This window comes from Artemia franciscana, chromosome 9 (genome assembly GCF_032884065.1).
Source record: "Artemia franciscana chromosome 9, ASM3288406v1, whole genome shotgun sequence".
NCBI lineage: Eukaryota > Metazoa > Arthropoda > Branchiopoda > Anostraca > Artemiidae > Artemia > Artemia franciscana.
This window is the reverse complement of record NC_088871.1, coordinates 13538410-13558284: the sequence shown is the minus strand read 5'-3', so window position 1 is coordinate 13558284 and position 19875 is coordinate 13538410. Positions and strand designations below refer to the sequence as shown.

The 19875-nt window shown below is 36.2% G+C and overlaps 1 protein-coding gene across 1 annotated transcript in view; it reads right to left on the bottom strand.

Moving 5' to 3' along the window:
- The window catches only part of LOC136031030 (SOSS complex subunit B1-like), a 33596-nt gene that overhangs the window by 9792 nt on the left and 3929 nt on the right, over positions 1–19875 (bottom strand). The window contains exon 2 of the mRNA XM_065710217.1: positions 16505–16614. Within this exon, the coding sequence (XP_065566289.1) occupies positions 16505–16614 (110 nt within the window). The remainder of the gene's footprint in view (positions 1–16504; positions 16615–19875) is intronic.

Here is a 19875-nt window from a genome sequence, read left to right as displayed (position 1 = left end):
AGGACACTACACCTGAAGCATCTGAAAACCAATTTCTTGCTCTCTGTAGCTCAAAATTTCCAAGAATTCCTATCTGTCAGAGTGATTTGATATCTGTCAGAAGAATTGGGAAATTAGGACTTAAACCACGTCATATGATTGTTGAGTTCCGCAACTCAAGAGTGCAACAACTTATCCTTAAGCAAGGGAAAAATCTAAAAGGAAATGGGGTGTTCTTGTCAGAATCTTTAACCAAAACAAGACTGGAAGTTCTGAACTATGCTAAAGCCAAGTTTGGTATGAAATCTATGTGGTCCAGTGGTGGAGAAATATTTCACAAAACTCTTGATGGGAAGCCTATAAAGCTAAAAAGGACTAATAAAGTTGACACATTCCATGGTCTTCTAGCTACAAAGAGTGGGTCCTCACATGATTAGCTTAGATTGCAGTGTATGTGTGTTTGTGTCAATCTCATCTAATTTTCTTGACACAACATGGTTTCTGTGTTTATCTTTATATTTTTTTAAGGCTTACTTCATGAGTTCTTCTGATTTTTTGTATCTGATGGGCTCTTCACTACTCGATTCAGTTGTATTTGACAAACCAAGTTGTAATGCTAGAAGTGATATAGAAACTGCAGATCCTATTCTTGAATGTCTAACTAAGTCCAGCTGTAACTATTATACTACTGATGATTTTTTGTTCTGCCCTCTCTTGGTTCTAGTAGTGATTTTAATGTATCTTGTGTAAATATTCCAGGTCTAAGACATAAATGGGCTAAATTGCTATTCATATCCCAAGAATGCTAACAAAGTGTTCAGGGGGAGTTTCATTGCTTATCAAATCTATGCATAAGTCTGTCAGAAGGGCTGACCTTGAAGGTCTTTTTTCATCAGTATCTAATAGTAGAATGGTTTACTCTTTGATTATTGATATAAATGACCCGATGATAAACTATGAGATAATATTTTTATTTTATAAGTCCTTTCCTTTCTCTACACACCTGTTTTGTGAATTATTTGAGGAGCTTTCTCAGGTAGAGAATTTCCCCCAAAAATGTGTGTGTATTCTTGGTGACTTGAACTGCAATTTGTTAAAATTGGAGCAGAAAAAGAATCAGACCATTACTTTGATATATTATCTTCAGCAGGACTTCTGCCAACTGTATTTTTCCCTTTACGTGTTGGACCCTGTTAGAAATTCAGCTACCCTAACAGACAACATTTGTATTTCTTTTTCTTCTAGTTTAAAATTCTCCTCTGGAATTGTTTTATCTGATCTTTCTGACCATTTTCCCATTTTTCTTTCTATACCAAAATCTAGCGTGAAGTAGACTGTGGATGAGCAAGGTGAGTCCCTATTTAGACATTATAGTGATACAAATATCTCTAAATTAATCTCATGCCTTCAGGTGAATGATTGGTCGAAAGTACTTAATGATAAAGATGTTAATATTACTAGCACAATTTTCACTAAGCGTATGGAAATATAGGTGGATAAGAATTTCCCAGTAAAAAAAAAGACGAAAATGTCTTACCCCGAAGTGCCCATGGATGACAATAAATCTAGTTAGATGTACATATAAGAAAGCGTCGTTATTTAGAAACGCATGAATAGTAAATGCCCTGATGATTTAGCAAAGAATAAGTAATATAAAAATGTCCTCACGTCTGCCATAAGAACTGCAAAAAAGATATATTTTGCAAATAGGATTGATGAATGCAAAGGTAACTTACGCAAGGTTTGGTCAGTCATTAATGAAGTACTTTCCCGCAGAAAGTCACAAAGTTCTCCATTTCATTACGAAAACCCAGACGCCTCACCAATCAACAATGAATCAGCAGCAAGCGAATTCAACACCTTCTTCACTACCTTGCCTTCAGTAGACATTCCTGGTTACCAAGTCGTAACTAACATCTCCAGTGCCGGAATATCTTTTTTTCTCAATCCTTGTAGTGGAATAGAAATTCAAAATGTTATTTCCCTCCTTTTTAATTATCGCTCAATCGATCATTTTGACCTAAGTAATTTTGTTGTTAAAAAGATATCAAAGTTTATCTCTATTCCACTTGCACATCTTACAAATCTGTCTTTCTCCTCCGGTGCATTTCCCGATATATTTAAAAAATCTGAAGTTATCCCACTGCATAAGAAGGGAGATGTATCTGTTATAGGCCTATTTCTATCCTTCCTGTCTTTTCGAAGATCCTAGAAAAAGTTATGCACAAGAGGCTTTCTTCTTTCCTATTTAGCACCAACAGTGCTGAAGGAAAGCCTTTAATAGGTTCTCACCAGTATGGTTTCTCGTCAGTTATCCTATTTAGCACCAACACTGCTGAAGGAAAGCCTTTAATAGCTTCTCACCAGTATGGTTTCTCGTCAGTTATCCTATTTAGCACCAACACTGATGAAGGAAAGCCTTTAATAGCTTCTCACCAGTATGGTTTCTCGTCAGTTATCCTATTTAGCACCAACACTGCTGAAGGAAAGCCTTTAATAGCTTCTCACCAGTATGGTTTCTCGTCAGTTATCCTATTTAGCACCAACACTGCTGAAGGAAAGCCTTTAATAGCTTCTCACCAGTATGGTTTCTCGTCAGTTATCCTATTTAGCACCAACACTGCTGAAGGAAAGCCTTTAATAGCTTCTCACCAGTATGGTTTCTCGTCAGTTATCCTATTTAGCACCAACACTGCTGAAGGAAAGCCTTTAATAACTTCTCACCAGTATGGTTTCTCGTCAACTTTTTCTACTTCACATGCACTGACTAACGCCACTGAACTTGTGCGTCCTAATATGGATAAAGGATTATATGTACTTGGCCTATTTTTAGTTTTTTAGAAGGCTTTTGATATGGTTGACCATTCTCTATTGACATCTAAATTGACTCGTTTAGAAGAGCATGGTGGTCCCCTTCATTGGTTCAAATCTTATCTTCCAGTAAGATACCAGTATATGTCCATTAATTCTACATGCTCTCCACCTTTACTAGTTTTTAAGGGAGTTCTCCAAGGTTCGGTATCAGGTCCCCTTTTATTTCTTGTTTATATTAATGATCTAGTGTATGGTCTTGATTCTTTTGTTCACCCTACATTATTTGCTAGACTCCAACATTAGTTTGGCAGCACAGAAAGCTCAGAATCTTCTTGATAATGTTAAAAAAGGGTGTCTGTTTAATGGCATGGTGCTTAACAATAAAAAAAAGTGCGATTATGAGGTTTAAGATGTCATATCGTATGTTGGAGCCAGTGATATGATCCATTTGTTTTATGGTGAGGATGAAATCCCCCAGGTTACTACAGTTAAGTTCATAGGAGTGTTCATTGATTCTTTTTTACATTTAAAACCCATATAGCACAAAAGCGTTCAGTCTTTTTAAGGCAAACTTCAAAAATAAACCATGCAAGTTATCTGCTCCAAAGAATTCATCCACAACTGCTAAGAAATCCCCAATTTACTGTTCTATTTCTTTTTAGAATTCAATGCCATCCGATATGCCTCTTCATTTTACACTGCGGTCTATTTAACGACGTTTTTTCATTAATAGAATTAATTTAACAAATCATTTGAATTCAACTATATTATGTCCTTGTAATGTCTATTTGGTCTGGTTCTGTCTCTTTCTCGTATTTATTATATTATCCCTTTTTTGGATTTATCTATCCTTGATATAGTGTGTTAAGTGAAATGGATCCCCCAACAAGTTAACTTCAGGGGATCTTGTTTTTACATGGTGTATTATATGCTGTATAGTGTATTTGGTATTCAATAAATGAATGAATGAATAGTGCTAAAACTGCCTCTCACAACACAGGTGGCAACTCTGACTGGATGTGCACGTTGGTTATTGAATGTAGCTGGTTACTGAAGGTAACAAAAAAGACAAGTAGGAGAACATACCTTGACAAGAGCTAAGAGCTCATATGGCACTTGTGACAAGAGACCGGATCCGGTCCGGTTATATCAATCACGCATCTAGAATTTGTGCTTATTCTGGAACTCGCCAAAGCACTTGAAATCCCCCCAACTCCCCCCAAAGAGATCGAATCTGATCCAATTATGTCAATCACGTATTTAGAACTTTTGCTTATTCTTCCCATCGAGTTTCATCCCGATCTCACCACTCTAAGCGTTTTCCAAGATTTTCGTTTCCCCCTCCACCCCCCAATGTCCCTGCATCCGATCCGCATTGAAAATCGAACATCGAAGACATGACATCTTTCCATATACCAAGTTTTCATTAAGATCAGATCACCCATTCGTGAGATAAACATACCTCAACTTTCACGATTTCCCTTCCCTCCATCCCCCCCAGACGGTCGAATCGGGGAAACAACTGTTATCAAGTCAATTTGTGCAGGTCCCTGACACACCTACCAATTTTCACCGTCCTAGCACGGACAGAAGCACCGAACTCGCCAAAGCACTGGAAATCCACCCCAAGCTCCCCCAAAGAGAGCTGATCCGGTTATGTCAATGGTGAATCTAGGACTTATGCTCATTCTTCCCACCAAGTTTCAATCCGATCTCTCCACTCAAAACGTTTTCCAAGATTTCTGGTTTCCCCTCCAACTCCCCCCAATGTCAACGGATCTGGCCGGGATTTAAAATAAGAGCTCTGAGACACAAGATCCTTCTAAATATCACATTTCACTAAGATCCGATCATCCATTCGTAAGTTAAAAATGCCTGATTTCTCTAATTTTTCCAAATTAACCGTCGTTCCACTCCCCCTCCCATACAGTCGAATCAGGGAAGTGACTATTTCTAATTTAATCTGGTCCAATATATATATATATATATATATATATATATATATATATATATATATATATATATATATATATATATATATATATATATATATATATATATATATATATATATATATATATATATATATATATATATATATATATATATATATATATATATACCGTAAATGTCCAAAATGGGTAAATATCCGACATATCTTCTTTTCTCCTTAGATTTAGTTAGTGTTGCTAGTCAACGTTTTTACTTTTATGCAAGGTTTGATGTTGACAAGATAGGTTGGATTAGGTTCTCAACCCCTTGCTGATAACCCAGTTTCTTATAACCTAATCGAACCTAACTTTAACTTTTACCATCAATGCTTCCATAAGACTAACAAGAGCTAAGAGCTAATATGGCACTTGTGACGAGGCCAGAAGAGCAAAGTGCTAAGAGCTCATATGGTATGAGCTCTAACAAAATTCTAAGAATCAATAGATTGATCTAAAGGAAAATCAGAGGCTTAATTCCGATCGAGATTTAAAATAAGAGCTCTGAGTCACGATGTCCTTCTAAATATCAAAATTCATTAAGATCCGATCACCCACTCGTAAGTTATAAATACCTAATTTTTTCTAATTTTTCCTCCCCCTTCAGCCCCCCAGATGGTCGAACCAGGGAAAACGGATTTATCAAGTCAATTTGCGCAGTTTTCTGAAACGCCTACCAATTTTCATCGTCCTAGCACGTCCAGAAGCACCAAACTCGCCGAAGCACTGGATCCCACCCTCTAACTCCCCCAAAGAGAGCGAATCCACTACGGTTACGTCAATCATGCATCTATGACATTTGCTTATTCTACCCACCAAGCTTCATCCCGATTCCTCCACTCTAAGCATTTTCCAAGATTTCCCCCTCCAACACCCCCCAATGTCAACAGATCTGGTCGGGATTTGAAATAAGAGCTCCGAGACATGAGTTCCTTCTAAATATCAAATTTCATCAAGATGCGGTCACCCGTTCTTAAGTTAAAAACACCCTAATTTTTCAAAATTAACACCCCCCAGGTCCTACAGAGAGAATGGATCCGTTCCAATTATGTCAATCACGTATCTATAACTTGCGCTTATTCTTTCCATCAAGTTTCATCCCGATCTCTCCACTCTAAGCTTTTCCCAAGATTTCTGTTTCCCCCCTCCAGCCACCTATGTCCCCGGATCCAATTCGAGTCGAAAATGGAACATCTGAGACATAAGATCCTTCTACATATCAAGTTTCATTAAGATCCGATCACCTATTCGTAAGGTAAAGATACCCCAATTTTCACGTTCTCCAAGAATTCCGGTTTCCCCCTCCAACTCCCCCCAATGTCAAAAGATCTGGTCGGAACTTAAATTAAGAGTTCTAAAGCACAAGATCCTTCTAAATATTAAATTCCATTAAGATCTGATTACCCGTTCGTAAGTTACAAATACCTCATTTTTTCTAATTTTTCCGAATTATTCCCCCCCCCCAAGTCCACCAAAGAGAGCGATTCCGGTCCGGTTATGTCAGTCACGTATCTTATACTTGTTTTTATTCTTCCCACCTAGTCTCATCCTGATCTCTCTGCTTTAATTATTTTCTAAGATTTCCGGTCCCCCCAACTGCACCCCCCCCCCAATAACGCTGGATCCGGTTGGAATTTAAAATAAGATATCTGAATTACGAGGTCCGTCTAAATATGAAGTTTCATGAAGATCCGATCACCCCTTCGTAAGTTAAAATGCGTCATCTTTTCTAATTTTCCAGAATTAACCGCCCCCCACACAACTCCCCCAAATAGAGCGAATCTGTTACGATTATGTCAATTACGTATCTAAGACTTCTGCTTATTTTTCCCACCAAGTTTCTTCCCAATCCCTCCACTCTAAGCGTTTTCCAAGATTTTAGGTTCCGCCCCCCAAACTTCCCCTCAATGTCACCAGATCGGGTCGGGATTTAAAATAACAGCTTTGAGACAAGATATCCTTCTAAATATCAAATTTCATTGAGATCCGATCACCCGTTCGTAAGTTAAAAATACCTTATTTTTCAGAATTAACCCTCCCCCAGCCCCAACTACCCCAAAGAGGGCAGATACGCTCCTGTCACTCTAAGCGTTTTCCAAGATTTTAGGCCCCCCCCCAATATCACCAGATGCGGTTGGGATTAAAAAAAAAGAGCTCTGAGACACGATATCCTTCCCAAAACCAAATTTCATTAGGATCTGATCACCCATTTGTAAGTGGTTCCTTCCCCACTCCCCCCCCCCAGATGGTCGAATCGGCGAAACAACAATTTTTAATTTAATCTGGTCTGGTTCCTGATATGCCTGCCAAATTTCATCGTTCTAGCTTGCTCGAAAGTGCCTGAAGTTGCAAAACCAAGACAGACAGACCGACAGACCGACCAAAAGAATTTGCGATCGCTATATGTCATTTGGTAGATACCAAGAGCCATAAAAAAAGCTGATTCGCAAAGCTAATTAAATCAAAAAGAGAAAAGGGAATTCGGACATTCACCGGTGAATGCCAACATTAACCAGATTTCGGACATTCACAGTAGCATATATATATATATATATATATATATATATATATATATATATATATATATATATATATATATATATAGTATATATATATATATATATATATATATATATATATATATATATATATATATATATATATATATATATATATATATATATATATGTATATATATAGTCCTGGGTTCGGGCACGCGGCATGCTTCTATATATGGATTCTCACTCTCATTTGTCTTCTAAACGCAGTCAATTTGAGCCTTTTCTTGATGTCATGACGTCCAAATGGATCTTAAATTAAAAGTATTGCCTTTGTAAAATTACACTTTTTCATTGAACCTTTAACTTTTGCCTCTACTTGTCTTTTGTCATTATGAAAGACATATCATTAAGCCTTTGTTTCTTTTAATTGTTCAGGTGGTGGGACAAAAACTTCTTCCTTTGCTTCGGCTTGTCTCTTGGCATTATGAAATACATAATGCCAAACCTTTGCTTCTTTTAATTTTTCAGGTGGTGGGACAAAAACTTCTTCTTTTGATTAGCTTGTATTTTGTCACTATGAAAGATATATCACCGAAGATATATTGTTTCTTTTAATTGTTCAGGTAGTGTAACCAATGGTTTACCTAGTCCAGATTTTTGATTTTCAAAGGTATGGTGGGCACTGATGACTTATCCATGTCAAAATCCAAAACCTAATAATTATCGCTATCATTTTCACCTTGTTTAGTTCGATTTACATCGGCTTGTCTTTCGTCATTATGAAATATATACCTCCGAACTTTTTTTTAAAACAAAGGTATGGTAGGCATTGATGACCTAATCTATGTAAAAATCCCAAACCCAATCATCATAGCTATCATTTTCACTTTTGACACGTTTTGATTCTCGCTCTCCGTGATGATCTTCATTGACTCGCTCCCATGTTTGGTGTCGCATGTCTTCTAACCGCGTGTGTCTTTGCTTTCTATTTTTCATTTTTGACTTGGTCACATGCTCAGTGTTGCATGTCTTCTTACTACATGTGTCTGATCTTCATTTTCATCTTTGACACGCCACCGCTGTTCTTCTAACCGCGCGTGTATTTACTCTTAATTTTCATTTTTGATTCACCCACATGCTCAGTGTCACATGTCTTCTAACCGCGTGTGTCTTTGCTCTTCATTTTCATTTTTGACTCGCTCAAATGTTCGGTTTCGCATGTCTTTTAACCGCGTGTTTCTTTGCTCTACATTTTATTTTTGACACGCTCTAATTGTTGTTTTTGCATAGCTTCTAACCACCCGTATCTTTATTCTTCATTTTCATTTTTGACACGTTTTTGGGCTTTGATTACTTCAAACAATTTAGCAATGGCCTTTGCTTTAGCTGCCCGTATTAGTGTCGCAATTGATGGTCCATTATATAACGGATAGACGTATTACAAGCATATTTCACTTCCAGCAGAACATGATTAGCGCTGATGGTTCTGGTAAAGCAGCTCCCATAATAGTGAAGTTCCAGAGCAAATATATTGTCCAAAGAGCATTCAAAAAAAAAGCAAAATTAGCACGTACCGGTGTATACATCACCGAAGCTTTAACAAATCACCGAAGAGACATGTTGAACATGGCGAGCGACAATATTTGGTGTGAAGCATGTTAGGACAGACCATGATAATGTCCTTGTAAAAAGGGCAAGCGACCCTTCCGTTCATAGAATCAGATCACTTGTTGTTTGAGTGTGATTTTATTAAAAAGATTTTTATTATTTTTTGTAGCTATTCTTTGCTGTTCAACGTTGCAACACTGACGAAGATGCGATACCGTCCTAAAAAACACTTGCCTTGAAGTCCCAAAAAACAAAATCCTCGAAAATCCCAGTTTCCAGCTGTGAATAGACCTAAGATGGCTCCAGAGAACAAAAAGTTTGTGTTTCAATGTCCTTGTCCTTGGCATTGCAGTCATCAAACCCATCCTAACAGAATTCAAAGAGCGTTTTAGGTTCGTTGGCTAGTCTGCACTTCTCAAGTACACATTCCGGAATGCGGTAACAAAGTTCTAGCCAAAATACCTGTTTTTGACTTTTAACTCTGGTTTATCCACTGGCTGAAAATGATCGTCGTATTCTCATGATTTTTATAACATTTTTATCTTTTTTTGCCCAAAGCTTTTAGGGAAAACTCCCTGGACAGGGCTATATGGAGAAGACTGACGGCGTTGTCAACCAGTTCCCTCTACAGTGGCGACCCTGCTGAGCAAGGGCGTTAAGTCAGTAAGTCAAGTTTTAGGGAAGAGGAGGAGGCATATTGATTCTTACTTGTGATAACTTTTGACTGGCTATAGTTTGACCTTATCATTAACTTTAATTTCTGTTCATTATTGACACCGTTTTTTGATTTCAATGTAAGTTTTGTTGATTTTAAGTTTTCCCCTAATCTTGGCTATCAGGAATCACCCCTCCTTCTCAAATAATGTTAATAGAGTAGATACAAGTTCACAAATTTCTTTTTTATACTGAGGTGGGGTATCAGAAGATTTGTATGACGTTTTATACATTTATATGTAGCGCTTCTTTTCATTTGAAAGAAATGAGATTAAAAGAAAGACAAATGATGAAAATAGTTGAGCTTTTCCAAAAATAACAATTTATTTATTGTCGCAAATATATTTATTCTTGAAAATTAATTTTTTTTTTATAAAAACTTGATTTGTACTTTTATTTTTTTTTTTATTATAATGATGAAAATAACAAAATATTGTCCAAAAATAGCTTTATATCGCTTTCAGTAAAGCACACATGACATTCTAGCCTTTGTGGGAAATAGGAAGAACCAATAGGGGAAAGAAGAAAATAATGACATAAATAAGTATCCCTTTGAAGTATAGAAAATAAACTGATTATCAAAGAAGGCATTTTTTCTGAAAGCTTGATTAATATTTGTATATTAAAATGTTCTGATAATAAAAAAGACTATTAATAATATACACAAATTTGTCCAAAGCACAAATGACACTCCAGCCATTTTTCTACAAAATCAATTTACGATAATTTAATACAAAGAAAATCAGGTAATATTCTTTGCCATTTTAGACCAGTCATTTGATCGTATTAAAAAAAAAAAAAAAAAAAAAAAAAAAAAAAAAAAAAAAAAAAAAAAAAAAAAAAAAAAAAAAAAAAAACAGGTCAGGAGAAAAGCTGCTTTAATAGCTCAGAAGACAAATTTTCCAAAGTCTAATTTATGAATAGTCTTTTATTAATCTGGGTTGGTTTTTTGGTGGTTTGTTTAAGTGTTACTTCTGTTTTGTTAATTTTCACTTAAACACGTTAGTTTCCTTGGCACTGAGGATGGCTTGACCGTCCTCAGTGCCCTTAGCCCTTGCCGAAAGTCCAAGGTTAGTCCTTGCCAAAATATTTATTTTGTATTTTCGCTTCATTTTTTTTTCCACTTTCTTGTTCACCCTCTTTTCTTGTTTTTCATTTTTAATTAAAGCTTTCAGGGAATAATCTCTGACTGCTTTAATGTTGACCTTATCGTTAACTTTAGTTGTTGTTCATTATTGATATCTTTTTTTATTTCAAAACAACTTGTGCTAATTCTAAGCCCCCCCCCTAAGCTTGGTAGCCAGGAATCACCCCCTTATAATATTAATTATATTGATGGGAGGGGGGCATTGGGAGATTTTTTTTTGGAAATGGGAGTCTCAACTGTGAAAAAAAAAATCACTTAAGGTTATCTTGTTTTCAAATGCTTGAGAAGGAGGTCATTTTAACTACTCTTAGACAGACACCTAAAAAAAACCATCCAGGCTATTCCAGGCTAATATTCACCGATATACCTTAACAGAAGGCGATATAGAACATAGATGCCAATACTTAGGGGTAGGTAGCAAAAGGTTCTCCAGAATCCTTAAGGAGTCTGCTTGGGAGAGCAGCTCAGAAATACAATTTTACTTTAGAAATTCTACAACAAGAGTGGAAATCAATTATGTTTTAAGAATATAACGATATAAGAGGGAATTAAATTTTGATTTTCCTCTGCTATGTGATTTTTAACAACTGGGTTATATTCTTAAAATCAGAGTAGTTTCTTGTAAAACGTGGAAACTACACCTGCGTTGCAAACGATATGAAATAAACTGTACCAGGTTGCCAAATAAAATTTGGCAACAAAAAACAGCAGTTTAAAATTTGTCATTACAAAAGAAAATTTTCGACAAACTAAATCTTGAACGTATCCAAGTGTGGAAGGGGTAAGTAAAACAAAATGTACCATAAAACTTGTATTTTACCAAAAAAATCCAGTTGTACTGCATTGTACCAAAATGGTACAATTGTACCGTGTTGGCAATGCTAAACTACACTCCTTATGCATATACACCCTTAAAATGATGTTAAATTAAGCGTATGTTAGAAAAAGAAGACATGAGACATCCATGCTTTAATCATAATTTTATTTATTCATTTTTGTTATGTCAAATTTTCAGCCAGTAGAAAGAACAAAAACATCTGATTGGTTCTTCTACATAAAACTAGCTTACTGGCCACGTGTAACTGCGATCTAAAAACAAAGGAACTTCGAGAAAATCCCCCATGCAGAAAACTCTCCATCCTAGTAAAAGTTCCCCCAAGAACCATTCTGCTCCCTCGAAATTGCCAACAGAAAATTCCTGTTACCCTCCCTCAAAAAATTCCCCCAATAATTCCCTTTTACTTGGGTATGGAGTCCACACACCAAGCAACACAAAAATGCACTGAATCAATAAACACAAACATCATGCTTTCCACAATAGAGCTAATCCCGGACTAAACATTAAGAGGGACTGGGGGGAGGGAGGGAATTTTGTACCAAAAACCTTTGCTAGATCTTGTACCAACTAACCTCTTAAAGTTTCTTGCACAATGCAATCAAATATTCAAAAAAATGAGCTTAATGATTTTACGCGTAATAAACCTAATGTGTGTTTTAACTTCTTAGATAGTAGATGTATTTCTAATAATTGTAAATATTTACACATTTGTAAATTTTTTGTTTTTAGCCGTTGTACAAATAATCTGTGTAAATACCCCCATGTTGATATTTGTAAAAAGTTTTCAAGTGGAAGGTGCTTTGGCTGTACAAAAGCTCATATTGAATCGCCAATTAAAGGTCGTAGTAGGCTCCACAAAACTGGGCTGCCCAGAAGCCACCTTAATCCTGCTAAATCTACTAAGCATTTTAAGTCGTGTAATTTTGCTCATGTATCATCAGACGCGGGGGGTAGGTTTAAAACCCAACCTTTTTTAGGGCAGCGTCGAAGGCACTCACGACCCCCTCCTCCCCTTGGTCAGGTTCCTGTCGACTTTCATTCTTATCCCCCTGCATTCTCAGATCAACAATTAATAAACCCTTCCCGATTACATACTCCCCCTCCTTACCCCTTGTTATCTCCTCTCCCTCTCCGTATACAGAAGTCATATTTCCTTCCCCCTTACAGTATGCTGCCCCATACCCTCCCTACTCCGCCGCAAACCAGCAATTTCTTGACGGACATGAATCACTATTCCCACCCAGCCCCCCTTTCCCAGCACCTTACGAAACCCCAGCCCATTCGTTTTATCCCTCGTGCCTATCCTGTAAACGTGACTCAGGTCTGAGACTTTTTCCGTCCAATAATTGTCATATAATAAGTCCTCGTGCTTCGTCCATATCCTTACCCGTCCCCCCACATCCAAATTCCCAAAGCAAATCCTTCTCTTACCTTTCTTCTCCAAAGCATAATAAAATTAAATTAAAACCCTACCCCCCAGGAAATTCTCAAACCCATCAAGTTTCCCTGTCGCGATTCCCCAATCGGTTTGTTTTTCCTAAGCTTTTAGTTACTAATGCTGAAAGTCTTAATTTTGAAAAGCTTACTGAACTCGAGGTGGTTTCAGAATCACATTTGATCGATATTATAGCTGTTACTGAAGTTCAACCCCATGACCCAGGGTCCCTACACCTGACAAATTATTCAGAGTTTATTAAACTCCGTCCTTCAGACCACCCACTCGGGAAAAAAGCTGGCGGAGTTCTGTTTTTTACTAAGAGTCACCTTTACCCAAAGGTTATTCTAGTCCCTAACTTATCCGAGTATGATGAAATCCTCTGGGTAAGTGTTAGACCAAAAGTACTCCCTCGTCCATTTAGTATAATTGTAATAGCTGTTTTCTATTACTCCCCAAATCAAAATATCGAGTCAAAACGTAATTTTATCCAGCAATTACAGGCAAGTGCTGATTTTGTTATTTCTAAGTACCCCAATGCTGGCCTTTTTTTAGTTGGCGATGCCAATGACCTTAAAATGGATTCCTTGTGCGCTTCACTTAAAGTAAAGCAAATTGTTAAAACACCGACGACTCGGGGAAATACCTCTCTTGATGTTATTTTAACTAATATGTATAATTTTTACACCCCTCCCTCAACTTTGCCCCCATTAGGTGGGAGTTATCATCTTTCCATTCTTTTGTCCCCCTCCTCAACTTTTAAGCATACTTTCTCAAAGACTTATAGCACTTACCGCCCCCTTCAAAATTCTGGTCTTCTTTCTTTTGGTATGTGGCTGAGTACTGAAGATTGGTCCGACATTTATAGCTTACAAAACCTTGATGAGAAAACAGCCACGTTTCATAAAAAGCTAATTGATAAATATCAAATTTGTTTCCCAGAAAAAAGGTTTAAAAGGTGCTCAAGTGACAAACCCTTTATTAATCAAACAATAAAAACACTAATTAGAACCAAATTGAAGCTGTTTAAGAATGGTAAACTCGATCAAGCCAATATATTAAGAAAATCAATTAAAAGAGAAATTCGTAAATTGGCACGATCATACTACAAAAATAAGATCGAAGAATTGTTCACTAATAAGCCAAAAAACTGGTATTCCGAGGTTAAAAAGCTATTTGGCAGGAGTCTTGACCAGCTTAATTTCAACTTACCAGAGCCCCCTGATGTTACTGCAAATAGTCTAAATAAATTTCTCGCTTCCATTGTCCAGAGCCTTCCAGCATTGCAAATCCAATTATCAACAGGAGCCCCATCCCCTCTTTTCCCGACTGTTTCCCCGTCTGAGATTGAAAGAAGAATTGATAAACTAAGAAAGACAAGTGTTTGTCCTTTGGATATCCCATTTCCTCTTATTAGAGCCTTCGGTGATTTCCTGTCTAAGCCCTTGTCTGTCCTGTTTAACGAAATTACTAAGTCTGGGCAAATTCCAACAGTTTGGAAACAGGGTTTTATTACCCCTTTGAAAAAGAAAAACGGAAAGCCTGGCTTTGATGGCGTTCGACCTATTACGCTTACTCCTATTTTTTCAAAATTGTATGAAGGATTCCTTGCAGATTTGCTAAAGGAAAAAATCCTACCTCTTACTGACCTGAAACAATTTGGAAACCTAAAATCAACTTCTACTTCCCACTACCTCGTTTCTCTTATTGACCACATCGGGAAAATCCTCGAAAAACCTAATTCCTGGCTAAACTTAATTTCTATTGACCTTCAGAAAGCCTTTGACCTTGTTAACCACAATATTTTAATTGAGAAACTAGAAAGCGAGTTCAATATCGAACCCTTACTGGTAAAATTGGTTGCCTCCTTTTTAACAAATAGATCACAGGTGGTTAAATACCAGAACCATTACTCAAATCCTCTCCCTATCTACAATGGCATACCCCAAGGAACTCTCCTAGGCCCCCTCCTTTTTTCAGTCATGGTTAACAGCCTTGCGAAGGAAGTTCCAGACCGTTGGAAATTTGTTGATGACCTAACGATTGTTGAAAGTTGCTTCAGAAATTTACTAAGTGACCCTATGAGTATTCTCAATGAAATTGGAAGTGAGGCTTTGGACCTAGATATGACCGTAAACCCCTCTAAGTCCATGATAATGCCGATTTGTTTCCTCAAATCCTCGCCCTGTTTTCTTAATCCTATCCCTCCTGAAATTTATGCATCCTCGGTTAAATTACTTGGAGTCACAATTTCTTCAAATTTAAAGTGGGATATCCACGTTAAAGATATCATCCATAAAGCTAATGCGTCTATCGCCCTCCTTAAGCTCCTAAATAAATATAGCGTCCCCCCTTCTCACTCCTTAAGGTTGTACACGTCTTTTGTCCGTCCGCATCTTGAATATGCTTGTCCAGTTTGGCACCCTGGCATCTCCCGTGAAGAATCAGACAAAATTGAGTCAATCCAAAAAAGAGCCTTGCGAATAATTTTCAAAGAAGGCAAGGTGCCTTACTCTCTGCTCCTAAAAAAAGCTAGTTTGGAAACCCTTGAGCGAAGGAGGTCGTCGTTGTGCCTCCGTTTTTCAAAAAATGCAATAACGAACCCTCGGACGGCAAGTATTTTCCCCAAACGTCACTCACCATCCAGATTACGACAGCCTCGAGCTGTTTCTGAGCCTATCCCAGTTTTGTCTCCCATTCGCTGCGTTACTTCCAGATATGAAAAAACCTTTGTCCCCTTCATCACAGAAAAAATAAATAAAATAGCCAACTAGTTTCTCCCCCCCCCCCCTTCTTTTTTTTGTGAGGTGCTTTAGGTCGTTACACTAATTTGCTTGCCTCCCGCTGTTTTGGTTTAGTTTCCCTTTTAATTCATATGTGTTTTTCGTGTGTTTTATGCTTCGTTCTTTTTTTTGTGAGTTTTTGGACTTTTTTTTAGTGTCGCTTTTAATTTGTAGATATATATGTTTATTTCTTGTTCATTTCTGTGTTATTATACTTTTTTGTCCCCTTTCCTTTTTTTTCTGACTTATATATTTTTTTATTTATTTTTTTGACTCATAATTTGATTATTTATTATTATTAGCTTTGTGTTCTTTGCTTTGTTTGTTTTATTAGTCGACTCCGAAGTCCGAAATCGGCCCTTTGAGGGCTTGTGATAGTGATTTTTTTGAAATAAATATCTTATCTCTTATCTTATCTCAGTATAGTAACGCACATTGAACAAACAGATAGACATACACGAAATTTTATATACTATGAAATTTTCTATAAATAGACATATTATGAAATTTTATTTACATAGATTTTTAGTGAATAAATTGAAATAAAAAGAGCACAATTTACAATATTTTTTTACAAGTAAACTCAATTTGTCTGTGTTATAAGCCTACTATCTTAGCAACCTACTTAGTAACCTTTAATCCTACTTGGAGTATAAGCCTACTCCAATTGTATTTTGTTATGTTTCTGTTTCCTCACCTGCAAAACTTGTCCGGGTTCATCCCAAACACTAAAATTTACACAACCACTTTTGTCAGCAACTTTACATGTCCTAACTTCGTGACCATCCTTAGTCAAATTTGGGGTCCCTGAAACAGTACCCTTCATTAAGTATAACAAGTAAGAAAATAATAATAATAATATACGATAGGTTATGCATAATAGTAATTTTTTTGCGTTAAGCTGGGGTACAATTTGGGATTTTAGGAGTATACTTAAATAAGGTTAAACACACATTTTCCCAAATTATCACCAATATTCAATTAAGGCTTTAGCAAGATTTTATTCAATATAATGTAACCACTCAATTCTTTTACTATCAGGTTTACACCCATTATTGTGTAATCAATAGATGCGAGATATATACGTTTAGAATTTTCACTTTTACAAGTATTTATGGTGTTAGAATTGTTGGTATAGAAGCCAAGGGATTACACATAAGTTTGGTGCTATTGATGTTCCTGGTGGCATACAGAAATCAAAATTCAAATTTACTCCCAGTAATGTGCTAGGCTACATATCATTCTCCCTTTTGGTTGTTTTGGTGGTTTTATTTTTGTAGTAAAGGTCTAGTTTCTTATGTCGATCAACTTTTAAAATTTAAGTTAGAGGTTCTCCTCTTTTTTTGGGTCACAGTTAGCTAAAAACATTACATTCTTCCACAGAACCCTTAATACATCAGATTTTTCAAAGCTCTGGACCATCTTGAGAAATGGGAAAACTTATCTTTTTTAAGAGAGAGAGAGAGACATCATTTTTTTTTTTTAAACAACAAAAACACACAGAAAAATAACAACAAGAGAGAAAAAAACTAAAACTACATATTTCAATTAACAGCTCTGTCCCTAGAGACCTAGATGAGGTCTATTTTAGGGTCAAGTCTCACAATAGTTTTTTTTATTTTATTTTATATATGCATATCTTTACTAACCTTAATTAGTCAGACCTCATTGATTTAACAGAGAAAAATTTAAAATATGCACTATTTTCCCCGGGATAATATAAAATATCTAATTTAATTATGTTCATAATATGTACATTGAGTCTATACAGCAACCATAATATCGGTTTCAATGAATGGCTATTCAATAAGGTATGATTTGAAGTTGAAGTTCACTTAATTGTGTAAGGCAAGTTTAAGATAAATCAAATTTGAATCTTATATTCAGAAAGAGTTTACTGAACATTGATTAATGAATGACATTATTAAAACTATCAGCAGGATGCATGGCCTTATTTTTCACTGCACAACTTCTCAAATCTTAGAATAAATTGGATATGGCAGCCTACATTTCTTGTTCAACATTTATTTTTGAATTGATTCTTACTTGTTACTGCTGTGACAGGCAAAAAGCCAACTTTGTGCAAATAGGACTTCTTCTTGTATGGATAGCTAAAATCAGGAAACTCCATTCTACCAAATTTTATCTTAATTGATTTCACAGAGGTTACTGGTACAACAAAGAAAAAGAACCACCCTTATTAATTTTTAAATAACTGCTCCTCACAAACTCTAATAGTTTTGAACCAGAATAATCAATAAAACCTTCTGGAATAGATCTATATTTCAAACTAGGGCCTGGAAGGATATCTTAAAGTTTATTTATTCCCTCAATGTAACTTCAGATGAAACAGGCAAGTAGAGCCCTATCCTACAAGTACCCACAGTTTTCTTAGACAGGATATTTGATAGAGTAGGTGATTAGGAACTTCAGTACAAAGCTATATGTCATAGAAGCAAATACAAAAACTTGACACAGGGTCTATCCTTTTCTTACATTTGAAAAGCTGAGGGCAACTGTTCTCATTGATAATGGGAAACTTTTCTGAGTATTCTCAAGAATGGCAGCACCAGGTGAGTGGAGACTATGGGTAGAAGGTTAGAAGAATCTAAGGTTTTCTAGGCCTGATTCATGTCACCTCGGTTTTTCTGTTTTTTACATCTTGGAAATTTAGACTTTTTTTTTACACAATATTGATAGGGAATGGTTCTTAAGTGAATGGGCATTTCACAGTAATTCCAAGATCTCTCCCATAAACTTGTAAATTATATCTGTAGTTAGAATATGAATAGAATGTTCAGGGAATTTATGGACCAAATGGGAGACCTTGCATTATACAGTGTTTAAACTCTAGCTTCCAATGAATAGCCCATTGACATAACAAGCCAAAAAAAAAAGCTGGAACATATTACTAATTGAAGAAATTGGGCCAAATAACTTTATGTCATAAGCAAACATAGTTCAATGATTCTGGACGAAAGTTGGACATGCATTAGATAGTTGAATTAAATTGACATATAGATGGTGCCAAGGGGAACACCACTAAGGATGAGAACCCAGTTATACAATATTTTGCATTCGTTATCTATTAAATGGAAAATACACTGGCAAACATCCAAAAGATTAACCTTCCATCTACATGATCATTATCTTGACACTGCTAGGAAGCACAAAGCTTGCAGTTTAGCAGCTATGTCAAAAGCCTTAGCTTTTCAAGAAATTTTGTATGTACAGACAAATCTTGATACAATCATCCTTGTAATTGTGGTATTATTGGTAATTTGTGTATATCTTCATTACATGTTTGTTTTATTTTTCCTTTCTTTTTCTTTTATTGTGCTCTATGATTCTCTTTTTTTTTGTTTATAGATGGGTAATAAAGAACATTCATTCATTCATTCAAAGGTAGATGTTAAATTATTGTTAATAGATCTTCCCTTCCTGAATCCATAATGGTAGTGGCATCAATTTATAAAAAAAAGGGGGGGGATAATGAGAATACCAAAAGGGCATTTCTCAACACTCGAAATAGTTATTTTCAAAAGCTAGAGGGACAGGGACACCCTCCCAATTGGTACCACTGCATTCTTGCCCTGATTAAAAAGTTTACTGCATTCAAGATGACAGAGAATGGGGCCATTAATTATGCCTTCTTTAAGCTCTTCAGCTACAATTGTAAAACTCTATCATTGGCTGGTTTATTGTTCCTTTCCTTTTGGATGCACTAATCCAGAGGAATTTTAGCCTGCTTGCAGCTTCAACAGCAAGATATTTTTTGCATCTATAAACTGACTTTTGGGTCAACTTTCCCTGTTTCTAAAGATTTTAATAATCTCTTGATTGTGGGACTTTTTATGCCTATTTTAAACCTTTTTTTTCTTCTTTTTTTCTATCAGATACTGAAAACTTTGCTTCGGTGATAGATAAGTAAGAATATGTTATTTAGTAGCCCACTAATGCTGTCCCAGCTAAATGTTTGGCATGCTGGTTTGAGAATTCTTTGTCCAAGGGGCATGGGTTTGATCCCTGTCATAGCCTGTTATTTAATTTAGGATGGGGGTCAGTGGT